This window comes from Pleurodeles waltl, chromosome 7 (genome assembly GCF_031143425.1).
Source record: "Pleurodeles waltl isolate 20211129_DDA chromosome 7, aPleWal1.hap1.20221129, whole genome shotgun sequence".
In the NCBI taxonomy this organism is placed as follows: domain Eukaryota; kingdom Metazoa; phylum Chordata; class Amphibia; order Caudata; family Salamandridae; genus Pleurodeles; species Pleurodeles waltl.
In genome coordinates, this window is record NC_090446.1 from 532,730,211 (window position 1) to 532,752,147 (window position 21,937).

A 21,937-nucleotide genomic window follows, 5' to 3' on the forward strand; every position below is an offset into this window, starting at 1 on the left:
TAGAAATGGGGTTTTTGGTTGGCAGTCAGGTTACCCTCTGTCCAAGCAAGAACCCTCACTCTAGTCAGGGTAAGTCACACACAATCCAAAATTAGCCTGTGCCCACCCTCTGGTAGCTTGGCACGAGCAGTCAGGCTTAACTTAGAAGGCAATGTGTAAAGTATTTGTGCAATAAATCATACAATACCACCATATAGCACCACAAAAATACACCACACAGTGTTTAGAAAAATATATAATATTTATCAGGATAATTGTAGGTCAAAACGAATAAAGTTGCAATGTGAATTTGTAGAGATATCACTGAAAAGTGATATAAAGTGTCTTAAGTCTTTAAAAAGCAAACAAAGTCTCTTTCAAGCACAAAGTACCTGGTTTGGAGCGGAAAATCTCCTCAGAGGGCCACAGAAGAAGAGATACGTGGAAAAATGGTGTGGGCGTCGATTTCTCCCCAGCACACACAGACTTGAGTCGTTATTTCCCACGCGGGAAAGTCGTGCGTCGTTTTCCGGCACGCGGACAGTCTCTTTCTGTGGATCGCGGGGATTACCAGATGTCCCGGGTCTGTGCGTGGATTTTCCTGCTTGTTTTCCCGCTGCGCGTCATTCTGCGGGGCTGCGCGTCGAAGTTTCGCTCTCACGGCAGGCGTCGCGTCGATTTCTCCTCTGGAGGTCGGGCGGCGTTGTCCTTGCGAGGCCGTGCGTCGAAGTTCCGGTCATCCCGAAGGCGTCGCGTCGATCAGCGTCTGTGTGCGGCGTTTTTCTCGCTGCTGAACAAGCTGTGCATCGAAAATTTCGGCACACGGAGCGTCCAAGTGAAAAAGAGAAGTCTTTTTGGTCCTGAGACTTCAGGGAACAGGAGGCAAGCTCTATCCAAGCCCTTGGAGAGCACTTTCACAGCCAGACAAGAGTTCAGCAAGGCAGCAGGCCAACAGCAAGGCAGCAGTCCTTTGTAGAAAGCAGACAGGTGAGTCCTTTGAGCAGCCAGGCAGTTCTTCTTGGCAGGATGTAGTTTCTGGTTCAGGTTTCTTCCCCAGCAAGTGTCTGATGAGGTAGGGCAGAGGCCCTGTTTTATACCCAAATGTGCCTTTGAAGTGGGGGAGACTTCAACGAGTGGCTAAGAAGTGCACCAGGTCCCCTTTCAGTCCAATCCTGTCTGCCAGGGTCCCAGTAGGGGGTGTGGCAGTCCTTTGTTTGAAAGCAGGCCCTCCACCCTCCCAGCCCAGGACGACCCATTCAAAATGCAGATGTATGCAAGTGAGGCTGAGTACCCTGTGCTTGGGGTGTGTCTGAGTGAATGCACAAGGAGCTGTCAACTAAGCCCATCCAGACGTGGATTGTAAGGCACAGAAAGATTTAAGTGCAAAGAAATGCTCACTTTTTAAAAGTGGCATTTCTAGAATAGTAATATTAAATCCAACGTCACCAGTCAGCAGGATTTTGTATTACCATTCTGGCCATACTAAATATGACCTTCCTACTCCTTTCAGATCAGCAGCTACCACTTCAATACTGTATGAGGGCAGCACCAATGTTAGCCTATGAAGGGAGCAGGCCTCACAGTAGTGCAAAAACGAATTTAGGAGTTTTACACTACCAGGACATGTAAACTACACAGGTATATGTCCTGCCTTTCACCCACACCGCACCCTGCTCTAGGGGTTACCTAGGGCACACATTAGAGGTGAGTTATATGTGGAGAATGGGGAGGTATAGGCTTGGCAAGTACTTTTAAATGCCAAGTCGAGGAGACAGTGAAACTGCACCCACAGGCCTTGCAATGGCAGGCCTGAGACAAGGTAAAGGGCTACTTAAGTGGGGGGCACAACCAGTGCTGCAGGCCCATTAGTAGCATTTAATCATCAGGCCCTAGGCACAAATAGTGCACATTACTAGGGACTTATAAGTAAATTAAATAGTCCAATCAGGTATGATCCAAGGTTACCATGTTTAAAGAGAGAGAGCATATGCACTTTAGCACTGGTTAGCAGCGATAAAGTGCGCAGAGTCTAAAAGCCAGCAAAAACAGTGTCCAAAAAGTGGAGGGAGGCAGGCAAAAAGTTAGGGGTGACCACCCTAAGGCTGTCAGGTCTGACAATGCCCTAGTAAGAGCTACCAATTCTGCTACTTGTGCAGAATGTACACCTGGAACCCAAAAAGCTTCTAATGTCCCTGTAATTGTGCATACAGCATATCCTGTTCTCAAAGTTCCTGTACATCTCTGAGACAGGAACCATCAACAAAGACAATTTGGTCATTTTCTTCCAATCATTTATCGTTGATGTCTGGCCTTGGTTTTGTACACAATTCAGTTACCTTGAGACAATCATACTCAATGTCTTCTTCTTTTTCAATTTCAGTAGTATCACTTGGAAGTAATGTTGCCTTGCTCAGCAATGTACATCTTTACAGTGTTACATTTGGAGCACCTAGTATGCTCGTCTCATACCTTGACAATCTGGCACCAGTCAAATACTGTGTTTTCGTCCTTGTCAGTAAGATCTCAACAGAGTGAGGAACCATTACCGTCAGAGGGTATCCCATCACTACTCCCTCACATTGAGAAAGGCTTTGACCAACTGCGGTAACAGCATGCAGACAACCTGGTAAGGCTGCTGCGACTGGGTTCAAGGTAGCTGAAAAATAGGCTACTGGGCGATGAGCACCTTCACAGACCTGTGTCAAAACAGACAAAGAACAAACATCACGTTCATGACAAAACAATGTGAATGGCTTCGTGTAATCAGGCACTCCCCACGCTGGAGCTCTGCACAAACTCTCTCAACTCAGTGAACGGTTGCATCTGATCCTGGTCTAGTGTAATGGGATCTGTAACTTCCTTGTGTGTCAATTGCTGCAATGGTTTGGCAATCTCAGCATAAATCCACTGACAATAGCCTACCATTCCCAGAAACATGCTGACATCTCTCTGTGAAGTCGGTGGACTTCTCTGCAGTATCATTGTAATCGTCTCTCTAGCAATTCTCCTTGACCCCTTCCCAATTTGGTGTCCCAGGTATTTTACTGACTTCTGACAGCACTGCAATTTCAAAGGTGACACCCTATGTCCAAATTTTCCCAAATGATTCAACAGGGCAATCGAGTCGTATTTACACTCGTCCTTTGTCTTGGACGCAATCAGCAAGTCATCAATGTACTGCACTAGAGTCAATTGGTACGGTAGTTCCAACAACTCCAAATTCTTTTTCAAAATCTGATTAAACAAAGATGGTGACTCCGTATACCCTTGAGGAAGCCTGCACCAGCTGTAGACTCTGTCTAGGAATTTGAAACTGAAAAGAAACTGACTAGCCTCATGGATAGGCACAGAAAAGAAAGCCTGTGACTAATCAACCACTGTGAACCACTCTGCATTGCATGGAATCTGCAACAATATTACTGCTGGGTTTGGCACCATGGGGCAACACTTGACCACCATTTCATTCACTTTTCACAAGTCCTGCACAATGCGCACTTTCCCAAACGGCTTCTTTAAGCCCATTATCGGTGAAATTAGACCATGTGACCCATCACCTTTCCCTTCACAAAAGGTCCTTGTTGATCTACTTCTCATGAAGCTGCAAGCATGCATGGCTCTTCATCCTAAGTTAACTCATCTATTCATTGTTTATTTCATTCTCACTATGTAATGGGAATTGGTGCACTGTGTCACTACTTCTGTCTTGTCTCTGACCTGTGACCTGCTGAGTAAGAATCATCTGTTGCTGTTCCATTGGGGCTTGGGGTATCTGCATTTTCTGTATGGATACCAAAGGAACCTGCTGCTGCATTGATTGCAACTGTGTTAATTGTGCACAAGGCATTTGCACCTGCTGCATGAAAATTCAGATTAAGTCCTCTCATTCTAGGGACTTACACAGTTAGAAATGTACTGACATCACCACTCTGCTGAACAACACCATCATGCACCATCAAGGGACACTCCGGCTTCCAGTGTCCTATGTTTCCGCAAAGATGACACAGTAATATCGTTTTCATCCCTTGCTTTTAATTTTGAACCACGACTGTATTCAAATCTGGACCACGATTAATATTAGCTCCTCAACCCTACCTCTCACCTAAGGTTGGAACATAACAGTTCCCTGCTGCTGTGGCATCTGTTGCACTAAAGCTCCTAGCACTCCTGTTTGAGCTGCCTTAATTTGCATTACCATCACTTTCTCCTTCAACTTTTTCTGCTTCAGCTCAATCTCATCACTATAGTATTTTGCATACTGCAACACCTCATCAATCGGTTTCACTTGCCAACATATCAAATGACTCTTAATCATCTGACCTACTTTAGGTCTCAATCCTTTCACAAACCTGAACACAAAGTGCAACAGGTCTTTCTGCCGATCGCTTCCTTACCACTGTACTCCTTGAACACTTTCAACAATCTCTCATAGTGGGTATTTATCGACTCCTTTATTTCCTGTACTGTCCTGTTAATTCTCTGCCAATCAATATTTTTAGGTGTAATTCTCATCTTCAGGAACTCAATCACCTTATAATAATGTTTAATCACTTCTGTTGATGGTACACCTGTAACTCTATCTCTTTTTGGTTCACTCGTTGGCCAATCCACTCTCTTGCACTCAACCCACAAGTCAGCTGGAACCACTATCTCCAATAAAGTATTCAAGTCTTCCCACAGACATTTAGAAAGTTTTACAAATCTATCTGTCTGCTGGTACCACTCAACAGGTTTCTCTCTCAGTTTTGGATAATCATTTGTGAATGACAAAATATCACTCCTGTGTCAGGGAACATGGACAAATTGCCCTCCTGAAATTTCTCTCATCGGAATTTTTTTTACAGGATCCTTTTCCTTCTGAACACTCTCAGACCCTTCTTGTGAATCTCGTTTCCATGTATCCTTCTTCTTTGCCCATCTGCCTTCCTACTTTTCTAATGCTCCCCAAATCTGAGCACTTTGCAATAACTCCTTGAGATGCGCTTTCATCCCTTCTGATCAAGTGTTCAAAATCCTTTGCCTCAAATCTAGTCTGTAACTCATTTTCAAGTGCTTTGTTTTCTCAATTTCTATGTCATGTTTATCTGCCAAGTCTGCCAATTTCTGGTGTATCTTGCCCACTTCTTTCGTAATTCTCAGACACAAATATTTCAGCCCTTCTTCTTTATAGGATTCTAACCTATTCACTCTCATTGATCTTTCGACTAGTTCTGTTATCTCTATTGCCAGTCTGGCACAATTAATCTGCTCTTCACCCTTGGATGTATTTCGAGGAGTATTCAGACTATCCAACCACTCAGTCAATTGCTGTGCTGTCAATCCCTGTAACGAGATGTCACTCGCGTTCGGCATTGGCACTTGTTGTACCACTGCACATAGAGTTTGCGGTGTCAAAAGCTTCAAGCTCTGACTTACACTCGGGCCATTTCACGCATCTGGAAGCGTAACAAGTGGACTAAGGTCCATTAACGGCCTAGATCCATCAAAGGTCTGTCTCATAGATGATATTACCTGTACATGATATCTCACCCCCCTCCTCACGAGGCTCTGTGACATTTCACCCTGTTGTCCTGCAATTGGCTTCTTTTGCGTAAACAATAGTACAGCTGGACTAACAGTAATTGGTAACGATATTGCATCTGGTGCCGTGCTGACACCCGCATTTTGTGGCAAGGCTACTCCCATACTCTGATTCATTACTGGTGTCACATCTGACTGTGTCCCTGACATTGGTATGAACTTCGGCAAACCCTGTGGCTGTGCCTGCGGCATCAACATTGGAGTCGGCTCAGTCTGAACTAGCATTGGCTTCGGAGCCACTTGCTCCATAGGAACCACTAAGTTCGAAGTTGTCTCAAGAATCGGTACCTATGGATAAATAATCTGTATTGGTGGTGGGTGCATCTGCGCTTGGCCCACTGAAGTAGTCACTGCATTAGGAGTACTCTGCATTACCCCTTGTACCTCTCCATTATCTGTTTGCACTGGTCCCACTGTCCCGACACTTGTGCTGGGGCAGTTGGAGCAGAAATAGTACTCGGACCCCCTTCTTGCTCTGCATATGGTGGAGGTCGTTCCCTCAACACCTGAGTGATAAGATCCTCAACATCTGAATCTTCCTCTTCCACATAAGTCTTTTTCTTCTTCTTACCCCCTGAACTCTTTTCGCCCTTGCTAGTATCCTCTGTCTCTTCTGCCTCATCTTCTTCTGTAATTGCAGGAAACAACTTAACACCCTGTAACGTCGCCATTCTCCACTTTTTTCTGTTTCCAATCCCATCTCGCCTCTGCTAAAGACTTCTCTACCTTCCTTATTCTCCTCTGGAATTTCATTTCTTGCTGTTGCCTTGCTAGGAGCTCCCAAACCCCTAATGCCTCAAACTGTGCTGGTCTCGGAAGTGGCTTCATCTCATATAGTGTCATTCGCAACTGATCCAAAATTCTCAAATTAAACATTCCATGCTCTTGAAACCCTAAAGCTCCCTGTTTCTCTGTCAATTTGCACCACTGCTTCAACCAAAGACATGGCGCAACACCTCGCATCCCGCCATCTGGTGTTGGGCTCGGAGTGTTACAAGTTGTTTTTCTTCAAAGAAGTCTTTTCGAGTCACGAGATCGAGGGACTCCTCCCATTTCGGCTCCATTGCGCATGGGCGTCGACTCCATCTTAGATTGTTTTTTTTCCCGCCATCAGGTTCAGACGTGTTCCTCCATCACAATAAATGCCGGAGAATTTTCCGGTGGGGTAGGCTCCCCCTCTGTCGCCTTAATGTATATATCGCCCTTCATGGCACTCCTAAACGCTTTGAAAAACTTAATCTTTTCTATCTTTTGTGTATTTAATTAAATAAGGAAATTACTTTTACTCCCAAGATTCCCTTCACCCACTTACTCAACCAATTGTCTCTTACAGACGGCTGCCAATGCGCTTGCCACTCTTCTTACTAACCAACCTATCCCAGCGTGGCTCACTCTGACATCACACACACTCTGCGGCTGACAAAGTCTTGCGGCTTGTCCTCCTGATCTCCAATTCACACAAAACGAATGCAAAATTATTGCGAGCACTAATAAAAAAACAATAACCAAAAACAAACTGCTGGTTTACTACAGGTAGGTACACAATCGCTTCAGAGGCCTCTCACGCAGCTATTCCTCTTTCTCAGTCTCCCACATTGGCAAGCAAAATTCGACCCGCAAATTTCACTCTCAACTGATCAATGGGTCTGTCCTGGTACCACTAAGTTCGAAGTTGTCTCAAGAATTGGTACCTCTGGATAAATTCTCTGTATTGGTGGTGGGTGCATCTGCGCTTGGCCCACCGAAGTAATCACTGCATTAGGAGTACTCTGCATTACCCCTTGTACCTCTCCATTATCTGTTTGCACTGGTCCCACTGTCCCAGACACTTGGGCTGGGGCAGTTGGAGCAGAAATAGTACTTGGACCCCCATCTTGCACTGCATATGGTGGAGGTCGGTCCCTCAACACCTGAGTGATAAGATCCTCAACATCTGAATCATCTTCTTCCACATAAGTCTTTTTATTCTTCTTACCCCCTGAACTCTTTTCACCCATCTACTATCCTCTGTCTCTTCTGCCTCATCTTCTTCTGTAATTGCAGGAAACAACTTAACACCCTGTAACTTCGCCATTCTCCACTTTTTCTGTTCCCAATCCCATCTCGCCTCTGCTAAAGACTTCTCTACCTTCCTTATTCTCCTCTGGAATTTCATTTCTTGCTGCTGCCTTGCTATGGGCTCCCAAACCGCTAATGCCTCAAACTGTGCTGGTCTCGGAAGTGGCTTTGTCTCATATAGTGTCATTTACAACTGATCCAAAATTCTCAAATTAAACGTTCCATGCTCTTGAAATGCTAAAGCTCCCTGTTTCTTTGTCAATTTGCACCACTGCTTCTACCAAAGACATGGCGCGACACTTCGCTCCTCCATCACAATAAATGCCAGAGAATTTTCCGGTGGGGTAGGCTCCCCCACTGTCGCCTTAATGTATGTATCGCCCTTCATGGCACTCCTAAACGCTCTGAAAAACTTAATCTTCTCTGTCTTTTGTGTATTTGATTCAATAAGGAAATGACTTTTACTCCCAAGATTCCCTTCACCTATTTACTCAACCAATTGTCTCTTACAGACGGCTGCCAATGCGCTCGCCACTCTTCTTACTAACCAACCTATCCCAGCGTGGCTCACTCTGACGTCACACTCACACTCTACGGCTGACAAGTCTCGCAGCTTGTCCTCCTGATCTCCAATTCACATGAAATTAATGCAAAGTTATTGCGAGCGCTAACCAAGAACCAATAACCAAAAACAAACCTGCTGGTTTACTACAGGTAGGTACACAATTGCTTCAGAGACCTTAAGGATTTTCACTGATGGCCCTTTCTCTCATGCAGCTATTCCTCTTTCTCAGTCTTCTACATTTGCAAGCAAAATTCGACCCGGGAATTTCACTCTCAACTGATCAATGGGTCTGTCCTGGTGCACATAGGACTCACCAAATCACAGTCTAGATGTTCTCTTTCTCATTTAACTTAGACACCGACTTGTTGACCATGCCCGATCAACCTACTAAACCAGACAGATTCCAACATATAACCAAGTGTCTCCTACACTTGTCAATATACTCTGGAGTCTTAGACCACGCAGGGTCCGTACATCACCAACAACCACGTGGACAATGTTTGAGCACAAAGCGGCACACACACACACATGAAGTTCGTCGACTTCCCTACTCTCATACTACGGAGTAGGCACACTCCTACTAAACCTCAACTGGAGTACACAAACTCCCTACTTTCCTCACATATGACACAATTCACCTGCGATCTGCATAAGCCTTTGCAAGCGCAACCTACCACTTTCACAATATCACTAGAACGCCGAGAAAATATCCAACCTTACTAGCGGGATCCAAGATCTGGGAAAGTCATTTCTGGGCTTATGGGGACATCATGCTAGTACAATTGCCATTACGAAAAATAAAATCCAAATCACAATAATAATAAACAACTAACCCTAACTCAAACTACCACCATAACCATTTATCATCACATAACTAGTTCTCCAAGGAAACTAACCATCAAGCTGCTACCAAAAACTGCTTGCCCGCCTGGTCCTTAGTAAGTAAGCTTACAAGGGGATGTGTAAATGCCAATGAACCTTTTGAATCGCATGGAGTATCCTAGCCATGTAATGACCAATGTTATCAATTTTCAATATATCCAATCAATAACCACTAAGAGAGACATTTATTCTTTAGTCAATAATATCAACTTTTCATGAATAACCACAACTCAATATACGTTTTGACAGTTTTTATTACCCTATTAGTTACAATACTAATCCATATGGTTAATTCAAACTTCATTCAATCAGCTCAGAATTTAGTTCATCAGTGACCACCAATAACATAATCTAATCAGAATTTGAGAAAAACATATGCTCTAATGCTTGAACATAAACCAACAAAGATGAATATATCAACATTAGTAGCAGAGTTCGGCAACCAGTTCGGCAATCATTTGTCACTGTCAGCGTCACCCAAGAGAACCTTACCTCGCCCAGATTAGCATTAGCATGTGGGACCTCATGTGAAAACAATTTGGAACATGAATTTGGAAAAACATCTAGCTAGGAGATAAATTATTTAGACAGCGCAGTTGGTACCTGGAAAGAAAGGCACAAAAGTTAACAGTCACATTGTCATAGCTACCTATTAACGGAATGGATCAGCAACAAAGAGTCAGTCTTCGTCTTCAGGTCATCAATCGATCAGCAGTGCATCAGGCTCTAAAGAGCATGGGCCCAATGACAGAATCTCAAATCTCTTCGAACGTCCATGCCTTACCTCGAACATCTATTCTGAAGTTTTCCCCCTTGGTCACTACATTATATTAAAGTTGCCCAGTCCATTCCCTAATTCCTAATTGGTCAATTAATCACCATATGTGACGCTACCCAATACATTCAATTCTTCAAATGTATGACTTCTAATATTTTGTCGTACTCAGGTTGTCGACTGGTTCACGGCACCATGTCTTCATCATCCGATTCATCAGGTATCCAAAATGTTGCATCTTCTTCTCCAGTCAGTGTCTCTATTGTTTGAGTCCTGGGAAAGTACATCTGGTCTGCTCTACACAGACTGTGATATAAATTTGATTCCCTCATCTCCTGTCAGTCGGTACATTGCAGAAAATTCTAGCTAAGCAGACTTTATTAACGTCAAGTGGTTCAGGGTCAGTTCAACACATTAGCTTTTCTACAGTGCTTTGGTTATTCCACTGCTGCATGAGGCCTGGCAAAACTAGGCCACAACTTCGGCTAAGTTACTTCTACAATATAATGCAAAACATACCTTAAACATCTTAATATGACATATTACTACATTGTTATTGTACATTTTCAATATTTCACACATTTTTAATCATTTTAGTACAACTCATGTAAGTTGGTAGCCACTCTTCGTGGGCACATTTTCAAACGTGCACATTAATTTTTCTATGTTTACTTTTTCTATAATTTTCTTGTTAATCAAAACGCTTAAACATTCATTAATAATTTCTAATTAACATATCTGCTTCAATACCTTGTAATTCCTCTGTGCTGCCTTCACCAAGCCTCTATCTCTTGGGACGGCATTAAGGGCATCTTTTACTTGTTTATGGGCTTTACTACAATTACTACCAAACCAACAAAAGTGCTAGGAAGGAAATCGAGAGCAGTTAGTTGTTTGCTCAGTTGATACTGCTTGACAGAGGATCTCAAAATCTTTAATCAAAACATTTGGGTGATTCAGAGAGACTCAGGTTCCCTCCATTTGCGGGATCAGTATCCAAAGGAATTCACAAGTCAGATGAGTCAGGGAACACCTTCGTTAACAGTGGTCAGTCATTCTCATCCAAATTGTATAAGGGAGTAAAACAGTTGTTAAGGCAGAGGTCAAAAAATGGTGCGCCAGTCAGAGAACAGGAAGGGACGATCAAGTTAACACGTGGGCCTCCATTTGATCCCCTTCCGTAGAAGTGGCCTAGCGGCAATGCTCTCACACGAACATGAGTATCTGCCAAGAAACCGAAAGAAAACAAAAGTTTCCTCACCAAATCTGGTGATGTAAAATTGATAACCACACAATCACTACCTAAAAGAGCTTGACAATGACCTATTCTCCCCACCTTGCCTCACAGTAAGTATCTCATATGGTAAGGCCCTAATTTTCCCCACTTTCGAGCTAAACCAATGCATCACTTTATTTTTAAGAGCACCTTCCAGTTCAAACTCTTCATTAGAAAGAGCATGAACTTGATCTAAAGCAATGGTGTAGGGAGTTGACTCAGGAGGAATATGTGAGTGAGGTTGGACAGAGCACGTATTTAGCTGCTTTAAATTAAATGAAACTACTTTATTAGAGGGAGCCAGCCAGCCTAGGTTGTGGGCCAGTGTAGTTAGAAACAGATGTATCAGGAACAGAGCCAGATTACTTGGTAAGTGGACGTGTTTCTTGTGAAAGGGAACAATGCTGTCACTCAAAAAGAAATACTTCTCAACGCACTGATATAATCTGATGTACTAAGGTGAAACGGTTTTGCATGTTAATGAAATACACTTTGTGAATTTTGAAGAGACTATCATACTTTTACTGCAAGATGTCTTTGAAAATGGAGGTGTTTCTTAAGTTTAGCAGTGCAGGGCACCCCTCTCACTTCCTTTCTTAAACTTCAAGTAACCTTTAAATAAATTCTTGCCCATTTAACTTTTTTTTAATGTTAGTGCTGCGTCAACTAAACAGCAACCCAGTGATGCTGTTAACAGGGGGGCCTGCATGCAACCCTCGAGCTCTTCTGTGAGTATTACTGCATTAGAGGGTTGTGGATGGTAAGTGCATGTGAGGTAGAGGTCCTTTTAGAGTGTTTAGTTCTTTTCAGAAGTAGAGCAGCACTGGGGTGGTTTTCTCGGATATGGGGATGTTGGTAGAGACATCAGATGTAAAACGCATGCGGTCTTGTTTTTTGTTTTTTACACTTAGTCATTGCATGACCTGTGATTGTTTGCCCTGTCCTTCCCACCCTATTGCCGCCGCCATCCTCTCGTTGTTGTTGGTCCTGTCCCTCCTGCCGCCCTCCCAAGCTCTTGCTTGCCCTGTCCTTCCCTGCCAATAGGTTTTGCCTATGTAAGTGTTATTGGTTTTATCAATCTCTTTCGCCCATTCTGTGCAGCATGACAGAAGCTTAGAAAAAAAGAAGCTCTGTAGCATGGCCGCTGCTGACTACGTCAAGATGCTCTCCTGCAAGTTATCTACTCTACGTGTTCACTCACCAGGGCCAGTAGCCAGATGGTCTGGCTGTCTTACCTGGTCACAGGGCTTAGGAGAAGGCGGGGATAGATACCAATTGTGTCCTAGATGAACAGGCTAATTTACCTGCTGATTGGTTACTAGGGGTATGATTAAGAGTTTGGCATAAGCGGTACTCAATCACAAACATGAGAGATTTCCAGTCTGCGTTTTTACAAGTGTGTTTAATTCTATGCTGCTTGAAATAAGATGGACAGGAAACCGTCCTATTTTTAATGCAGTAACCAGTCCACCAAGCTCCTAATCGGGCCCTAAAACAGCACCATTCAGCCACTCGCAGTACTACACAGCAGCATCAGCAAAAACTGATAACACTCACAGAACTAATTATTTATACCATTGATTCCCATCATCCAGTGATACCTGTTGAGGCACTAAACACATGAGATGCAATATCCATGGCCTCCATCACCCATTCACTAACACTTCACAACACACATTCAGTTGCATGCAATACCAGTCATCCCTTCAGAACACCACCATGGGACACACACTCAGCACGATCTAATGCATGAGTCACCCACTCAACTCTCTAGCCTTCAGGCAGTTGCAACACTACTTTCAGCACCAACCATAAACATAATAACTTGTCCACACAACTACCTGTCATTTCAACCTCTAACTTCATCAGTCACTACCTTACTTTGGCATGTGTATCCCTTGACCATTCATAAAACGACTTTCACTCCGTGCATGTTCAGTAGCCATTCACCTCTGCTGCTTTACTACTGAGTCATCACAACACTCCTCAAGAACTCTCATCACTTGCGTACTACCTCAAAACTTATAACTCCTTTTAATCTAACCATTCTTCTTCAGCTACATGCATCATTCATTCTCCACTATTCACATTACCAGTCATCCATACCACCCACCAGCAACCATAGGCACAATCACATCCTTTTACTCACACCAGCAATTAGCTGCAGGCACTCACTGCCCAGCTTACTCGCACCATTCACTTACCTCAGCCTTTTTAAGCATCACTCCTCAATGAATTCAGTCACATGAGCCATTCATGCATGTCTCACTTAGTCACGTCTCACTCACAGGTATGTGTAGCCCTATTCTGCCTCACAGCGTGACCCAGCCGCTAAAACTTTTCTTTCACATCTCCGATCTAAACCTGTCATCACTCAAAAGTCAACCACTTGTAACACTCATTCACTACTTCACATCATTTACAGTCCATAAAACTCATTACTTACCAAAGTGTGTCACAACACAACTCATAATTTATCCCCAGCATACAAACTCTGAGCCACACAAGACACTTATTTCTTCACTCACAAGATTCATGGTCACTCCTGTGATCAAACCACATTCCAACAGCTCACAACTGCAAGACCAGTCACCACCCACTACTGCCATTCACCATAGTCTGTGATAGCACCCTCATTCACATCACGACTGAACTCCAGCATCCGTTTTACCACTTAAAGGCTTACTAACAGACACTCAACCACAACATAGTTCTTGAGCAGTCTCATACATGCACAATGACTCACTCAAGACCAGTCCTACACTGATGATACGAACCTCTATATGTATAGTCATTGTTTTACATCTGTTGTCAACAAAATTACTTGATTGTAACAACAGTCATCAAAATGAAAGACTAAGGCTGAGGCATAATTAAAAGAACAGCATTAATACGATTAGCAGCTCTCTGCTTAGTGCAGTCGTTTAGCATGCCAGTATTATTAATTTGCAGTAGTAAGTGACAATAGTAGAAAAACTATAAAGAAGTAATAGTGGAATTATCTTGGATTAAGATGAACGTGTCTGAAGCCCTTACAGGTAGGGCTGGGTACATGTTCAGTGGCAAGCTGAAGTAAATTCCAAGACAGGTATTCCTTTTTTTGTTCCCTCTTGTGTTTTCTGTGCCCACGTAATATAGTGAGATGTTTTCTTGTTGTCAAACAAGGAATTCGCTTTTTTTGATAAACCACCCCTGAAACAATTATTTTTTGTTGTTGAAGTAATTTGCTGTGCCAGCAAACTAATAAAAGTGTGAATTTCTTAACTTCCTGTGTATGTCAAAGGTTTACACACTACTATCCAAGATCATCCTAGAATAATACATCTGCATATTGAAATTGCCATACAGTAATACAGCTAGAAGCCATCCAAGGGTTATACATCCCCATCATGAAGTCATCATCGACTAGTACCGTTCCATTCTGAAGATATTTTGGGATCATACTGGAGTAATATAGCCTCATTCTGAAGTCATCAGAAGATCATTCTGTAATAATAAGACCCATCATGAAATACTCATAGGATCATCCTGGAGTAATACAACTTAATCCTGAAATCATCCTGGGATCATCCCACAGTAGGAAATTATCATCACATGTTTTCCAGTAAACTTATCAGGAACCCATCCTGGAGTAATCCAGCCTAATCCTGAAATCATCATGGGAGCATACTGTAGCAGTAAAAGATCATCACATGTTTTCCAAAGAAGTAATCAGGAAGCAATCCTGGTGTAGTTTCCAGGATAACTCTAGAGTCATCTACTTTAAATATTTCGCCCTATACACATACTTCAGGATGGTTTCGGATGACTTCCGCAGACAATTGCAGGAATAGCTCAGCTGAAGTCATCGGATGACTTCAGAATGACACCAGGATGATCTTCCTTTTTGATTTGGGACCCCAGCAGGACCTTCCCAAGCAGGTGGCAGGCAGGTACAGTCTGGCAATGATTAATGTGCGTCCTACCAGTTCTCTAAAATGTAATAGTTTTCGATAGAAGAGAGACCATTGTTCTAGTAGATATAATTAGCCTACCTCCACCCTTTCTCTTGGTGGATCTATTTTTATCACCCAGATGTTTAACGTTGTTCTTACTAGACTTTTACTTTTCTAAAAACACCAACCAAGAGTCCACAACATGGACTTGGAAAGAAAAGTGCGCAACAATTTTAAAGTGGTTGTTCGACTACAAATATTGACAATTAGACTCAGTCTGCCCCTGAAGTTTTATACATACGGAAACCGGCACTACACACATTTGGTAATGATATGAAGTCACTTTATTGATTGAAAGGGCTTAAATAAATGTTCACATACAGACAGACAAAAATGAATTAAGACATGAAAATGCTCATCAAGACAGACAGGCGGAAACGCCTGGGATAGAATTCTCCCAGGAAAGACTGAAATGTAGGAAAATGTACATGTTGTAAAGTGATAACGTTGGTCCAACAGGGTAAGGATCACCAATGGTATAAATAATTAAAACATAGAGCATTGTTATGCCACTGTCAACATAAAAGACAAGTCTTTATGCATGAGATGAGATAAACAGTTTGTCACTTGAGAGATGCTAGCTCTGAATCTCTGGATGTCGTGGTGCAGTGAGACGACCTCTCTGCCTTCCCACCATAAATCACTGTCAACGGTGTCTATGGGCCTGATTTAGAGCTACTGTGTCACAAATGTGGCAGATAACCCGTCAGGCAAATTGCAAGTGTTGAAGAATATAATGCATTTGTAAGACAGTGGATGGATTCTCCATCACACACCATCTGTCAAACTCTAAATCAAGCTTTGTGTTCCTTACTACAGCAGTACCAGCAAAGCCAGACTAACCCACCAATGGGCAGCCAAGCGTGGTGGGCTTTGATGCGTAAAGTCAGTGATAAGTTGCCTGTTGTAAAAATGACAAGTAGGCTGCAGTCAAGCAAGGTTCAATGACAAGTGAATTCCTCTTTTGTGCTTCCATGTGTCAGGTAGGCAAGCTGGTGCAGAGCCATGTGCTTAAACCAGGAGCTGGGCACATTATAAAACATTTTTTAACCCAAAACAAACCTCTTAATAAGCTGTTTTCAGTGAATGTATTGGGTGCAATTTCACAAGGAATGGTTACATCTTTAATTGTGGCTGAGAAAACCCTCAGATTGTGAGCCCAAGAAATGGCAAACACATTTGCGTGCTTTGTGATAGCTGTGTACAGCTTTTGAGGGATAACTTTTAAATTGTGGATGCTTATTCCATTTAATGTACCCACGCCATAGCAAACACACCAGATCAGGTGCTGGGGGAGGGGCAGGCTATTGAGATAAAGTGTCAGTAGCAAACTAACCTTCTCAGCTTCTAGGGGCTTGGAAGGGTAAGGCCAATGTTTCCCTCTCTGACAGCCTTTCCTGATAAAACAGCCTGCTGTACCTTATAAATTGTTTCTTCAATTAATTCTGCAGCCTTTCCTTTATTTGCTCACTGGTGCATTCAGAGACCCACTCTCTTCTGATGTAGAAGAATTGCCCACATCTCAGAGAACGTTGCCACTGTGTTCTCAAATCCAGGACTACATTGGAAATCTACTAGGAGTCTCAAGCTTGGCCATGATTCAATTAAATGGAATGTCTCACTTTGGTCATGTGTGCGTTGTGATGTTGCATCAATCAGTAGACTTTAGTGCGGTGTTCACTGCACAATGACCTTCATATTCTCCCTTTGTCTTCAATATCAAAATGCTGCTTATGGTGGACATTCACAGAGATGCATCCCTGGAACAGTATTAGAGAAAAGACAGGGTGGGAAAGTGTTTCTTTCAGAGGATGGTCCAAAGGAGGAGGACAATTGTGAGCAGGAACGAGAACAGTCTTGTTCTTGTTGGGCAGCCATTCGTGGTGGTGACATTTACCAGCCCCAGCTTCACCTCTGGGGCATTTGCTTCTATCCATCTATTGTAGACAGTGACCAGTGTGTAGACACCTGGGCGATTAGCTTTAGCACATAAAGTGCCCCAGCTTACAACACCTGCCAGGAACCAGGCACCATCCATGTTGCAAACCAAGGGGCCCCCAGAGTCTCCCTAGAAGAAAGTGAGAAGAGCAGCATGAATAGGTGGGCAAATTTAGAACAGTCACAAATAAAGAAAAGCAAACACATAACATAAGCTACAATAGGACAAATACCATCAATTATATTTTATTCATGAATGCCTTCTAGGACAGTGGTTCTCAATCGTTTGACTTCTGTGGACCCCCACTTAATCATTGCTGGAACCTGGGGACCCCCACTGAATCATTATTTGAATCCGAGGACCCCCCACCCACTGAGTCGTTACTGGCAGATGGGGACCCAGGCCTAAAAATTGTTGATGATTTGAATTGCAAAACAATACACAGAAATACAGAAACAATCCATTCCATCAAACACATACAACACATTTTATATTCAATTTGCAAACAAAATAAAAAAAATACAAATAAAAAATTGTATAGGACGTTTGGATTTTTTCTAAATTCAATTGAAGCCACGCATCGTCCATATTCTATTCTGTTTAATGCACCTGACCTGCTCCCAAGAACCAATCTGAGGATACTAATTTAATGTAAGCCTCAACTTTCAAATTCCCTGACCTTTACAGTACATTTTAAACTTTTCAGTTGTACATTTAGACACTTTATATGTATTTACTAATTTTCTAAGCAGTCGTGAACCCCTTGGGGAGGCTTTGCGGACTACCAGGGGTCCCCGGACCACACGTTGGGAAACACTGTTCTAGAACATGTACATCTATATAGAGCTCCTGTCCTTCTTAGCTTTATTCACAATTGTTGCTGTAAAATATGAAGTGATAAGAAGCCCCTTTTTACATTATGTTTTATATTTTTTTTTTTTAAACGGATATCGAATTGAGAAAGGGTGGTGTGAGTCTTCATTGGTTGACAGTCAGTCTGGGCACTTCAAAGCTGAATCTTAAAGCAAGCAGGGCTATCAGTGATACCCCCCTCGTCATCAAGGTTACAATTGTCACAGGGCTTTGCCAGGCAAATTATGTCATTGCCCACAAGGATGTGAGATCTTCTGCCTGGCACTCACCTGCACATTACGGCATGTAAACCACCTGGGTGCCTGACCCCGACGTGATGAGTGTCCGTCAGGTCTAAACTTTGCTCAGCCCAACAGACATTCATCATGTACCAGAAAATAGGGGCAGAGGCAGTAGCGGCTCGTGGACTGCAGAAGGGGTGGGACCGGTCAGGGAGGCGCGGGGTGGGGAGGGGGAGAATAAACATTTTATTTAAAAAAAAAATTAAATCACTTACCTCCTCCACCACTCCTCCGTCCCTCGACACTCGTCACTGCAGGCACAGGCTCCCAGCCTGCCCTGCACCAATCCTGATGCTGCTCAGAGGAGCGTCAGGATTGGCTGGGAGCGCCCAGGCAGACTGGGAGCCTGTGCAGGTTCTCAGAGCCTACAGCGCACGTGTGTTTGGCCGGCCAAACACAAATGCGCTGTGAATGGAGAGTGCTGAGCACTGCCCCTTAGTGCACATCACCCCGGCGGCTCCGCCCCTTTAAAAAAAACAATAAACATAGTTTATTATTGTTTTCTTTAAAAGGTTTTGCAGCTGCTGCTGCTGCTGGCGGGGAGCGATGCTCCTCTGCCGAAACGGAGGAGCCACCACTGGGCAGAAGGTGAAGCTCTTATGCCCATACTGATGAGCCACGAGTGCTATAGACATTGGTAGTGCACTGTATTCTTACATGAATTTTACAGTAATAAAATAGCTACTAGAAACAAAGTATACCATCCAAAAAACAAGTGTGTGCACCTTTTAATATTAATCTTTATACATCATGAACAAGACATCATGATTAATCATAAAAACTACAATGGTGATAATCACTTATGTCAAAGGAGCACACACAACATATTTTTAAAATAAAGAGGGTTCAATTAATTTACTTAATTAGGGTTTGGTCAGTGAAACATGTCACTTCTAGGTAACTTCAGAGCTCAGACAGTGATGTCAAACAAAGGATAGTGAAAGAAGAGAAAGTTAGAGTCCATCTCGGGAGGAGAAACCTCTATTTTGGTTTGAATGGAAACAAGTCTAAATAGCTCAATTTTCAGATGTCTCATGACCTGCTTGTGACTGGATTTAGATCTCAAGTTGGGGTTAAGGTTATTCCATAGTCTGGGAGTGCAATATGGGCTCTCAGTAATCAAATGGTTGCTCCATTTCCTCTTCCAATTATGGGTGAGGAGGCCATGCATCACCAGCACCGCCATACCGGCAAGACTCCGCCCGCCGTATTACAAGCCACAATACAGCATGGCGGAGTCTTGCTAGCGTGGTGGTGGTGGCAGTGCAAAACCACCAGGACCCGTCCCCTCCCGATGACCTCCTCGACGGACGAGGTAAGAGGATCCTCCTACAGAGGAAGGTGTGTGTGCGCATGTCTGTGTGTGTGAGTGCATGTGTGAATGTTGTGAATGCAGGAGGAGGTGGGGGTGTTTGTGAATGCGGGTGTGCGTGTATGCGGTGCAGGGGAGTGCATGTATGCGGTTCAGGGGAAAGCTGGGCAGTGTGTGTAGGTGGTGCAGGGGAGAGCGGGGGAGTGTGTGCATATATTTCTCCACATCTGATAATTATCTAGGGCAAGAGAGGGAAAAACACACAAATCGAAAAGGTCGAGGAACAAAAAGTCTGAAGAAATGTCTCATAATGAGACAGGAGGAAACAACAAGAGTGAGTAGGGAGTATAACGTGGGGGATTTAACACTACCATCCTTGGCTTTTAGTGTGTCAATATTTAGTTGCATGAGTATGGGTTTCTGAGCAGAGCTTTGGACTCTGTCACTCTTTCTTTTCAGAATTAAGCTCTGCATGTACTGGATGACTTCATTGCAAGTAAAAAACTGGGGCATATTATTTATGAGCCTCTTGCACCACCATTGCATCACTGTTTGTGATGCAATGGCAGCACAAACCTTGAAGTCATATCTATGAGGCCACGTAAAGCCACTTTGCGTGGCTTTGACTGGCCTCATAGATATGGAATAAGGCAAGGCAACGCAAATGACTGTGTTGCCTTACTCTGTGCAAGGGAGGCATTCCATGGGCGTTGTGGTGGGTCTTCGAATGCAACACCCATGGATTTTGATGCATCCCCCGATTTAGTAGACCTTGTAATCCTGGGGATGTGCCAAAGCCTAACGCCTCCCCAGGGAAGGCGCAACAAGGAGAAATATCTTTAGTTCTCCTCAAGGTTTCCTCTTTCTATGTGCGCTGCATTCTGCAGGCACACATAGAAAGAGAAAAAAAGCCTCCCAGGATTGTTTACAAAAACAATCATGCCTACAACGCAGACACCCTTGCACTATGGTGCATGATGCCTGCGTTTGCACTAGGCAGCCAAAAAGGCGCCAGCAGAGTGGCAAAGGACAGGAAGAAAGGCAGCTCAGCAGGGTGACTTGCTGCGCTGCCCTGCATCAAAAGCCCATAGACCTGTATTTCTAGTTTGCTTGAGGGGTTCACAAGACAATGCTTGTATAGTATTATATATTCTGCCACCAGGACCATTTCAAGAGTAGAAGGATTACTTAATTGCAGGTGTACTGCAGCAACAATAATCGTGAAAAACTCTTTTTGCAAGCTAATTTCAGTTCAAATGTTTATAGCCATGCATTCTTGTGCATTGCTAGATTCTGAAATTGTGCAACAATCTCCGACATGGTTTGATGAAAAAAACGTTTTCTTTAATTGAATCTGGGCGACTGAAATTATCACACTTTGCTTGGGTGGTCATTTATAGATGTGCTGCCAACATGAAAGACATTGTGCCCATGTATGCTTCAGTTGTGTCAGTTGTAGCACTTGCAAACCTACTGGAACTTTGGCATTACCTCCCCATCTATTGATCATCCCATTACTTACTATATGCACTATACGGGGAGAGGCCTCGCCACTACTACACCTACCAAGCACACACTACAGCAAAATAAAAATAATAGACACCTTTTACTATTAAAGGGAGAGAAGAGCAAGACACATCCTGTTCTTTTTTTTGTGTGCCTTTGCGCACACTCTTAAGCACAGAGTTAGGCCTGTGTTCTCCTTCACTTATCAGGGGCTGCATTACTTTTTTAATCTGTATCTTTACAGTGCGACAGTTAGCACTGTTCCTTTCACTCATGTAACCCTTTCATTGCGAAGCATTTTCCCCCTACTGTGCGAAGCCTTTTTTTGGCTATTTGAGGTAGTTTTTGCTTAGGCCCTCATACTTTTTTTTTTACCACATGAGCTATCCATACCAAATTTGTGTCCTTTTATTCCAACATCATGGGGATGCTAATGGTACCCAGGATCTGTGGATTCCCCTGGAGGGGACCAAGAAATTATGCAAAATACAGCTAAATGTGAGTTTTTGGGGAGAAAATGGGAAAAACGTGCTGCAGAAGACAGCAACAGTTTTTCCTCATCAAAGGGTTTCCGGTGCTAAAATCACCATCTTCCCAGCTTCCAGGAACAGGCAGACTTTAATCAGAAAACCAAATGTTTCAACACAGTTTTGGCATTTTACTGGGCCATAGCCCATTTGTCCTATTTTTGTGCTTTCAATCTCCTTCTAGTTCATGGTAGAAATGGGTGTAAAACCAATGGCGGATCCTGGAAAGCTATACATTTCTGAAATGTAGACAACATTCTAAATACAGCAAGGGGTCATTTTTGTAGATCTTTCAAGGTTTTCCTATAGAAAGTAACAGTTGAACTAAAAAATGTTGAAATTGAGTTGAAAAAAACAGCTATTTGAGTCTACATTTTCATCTGTTACTTTTT

At 43.2% G+C, this 21,937-nt stretch overlaps 1 protein-coding gene across 1 annotated transcript in view; it reads right to left on the bottom strand.

Moving 5' to 3' along the window:
* Positions 1–16,159: 16,159 nt before the first annotated feature.
* Positions 16,160–21,937, bottom strand: part of LOC138304301 (serine protease 27-like) — a 102,710-nt gene continuing 96,932 nt past the window's right edge. The window contains exon 6 of the mRNA XM_069244253.1: positions 16,160–17,175. Coding sequence (XP_069100354.1) covers positions 16,912–17,175 — 264 coding nt within the window. The 3' untranslated portion in view covers positions 16,160–16,911. The remainder of the gene's footprint in view (positions 17,176–21,937) is intronic.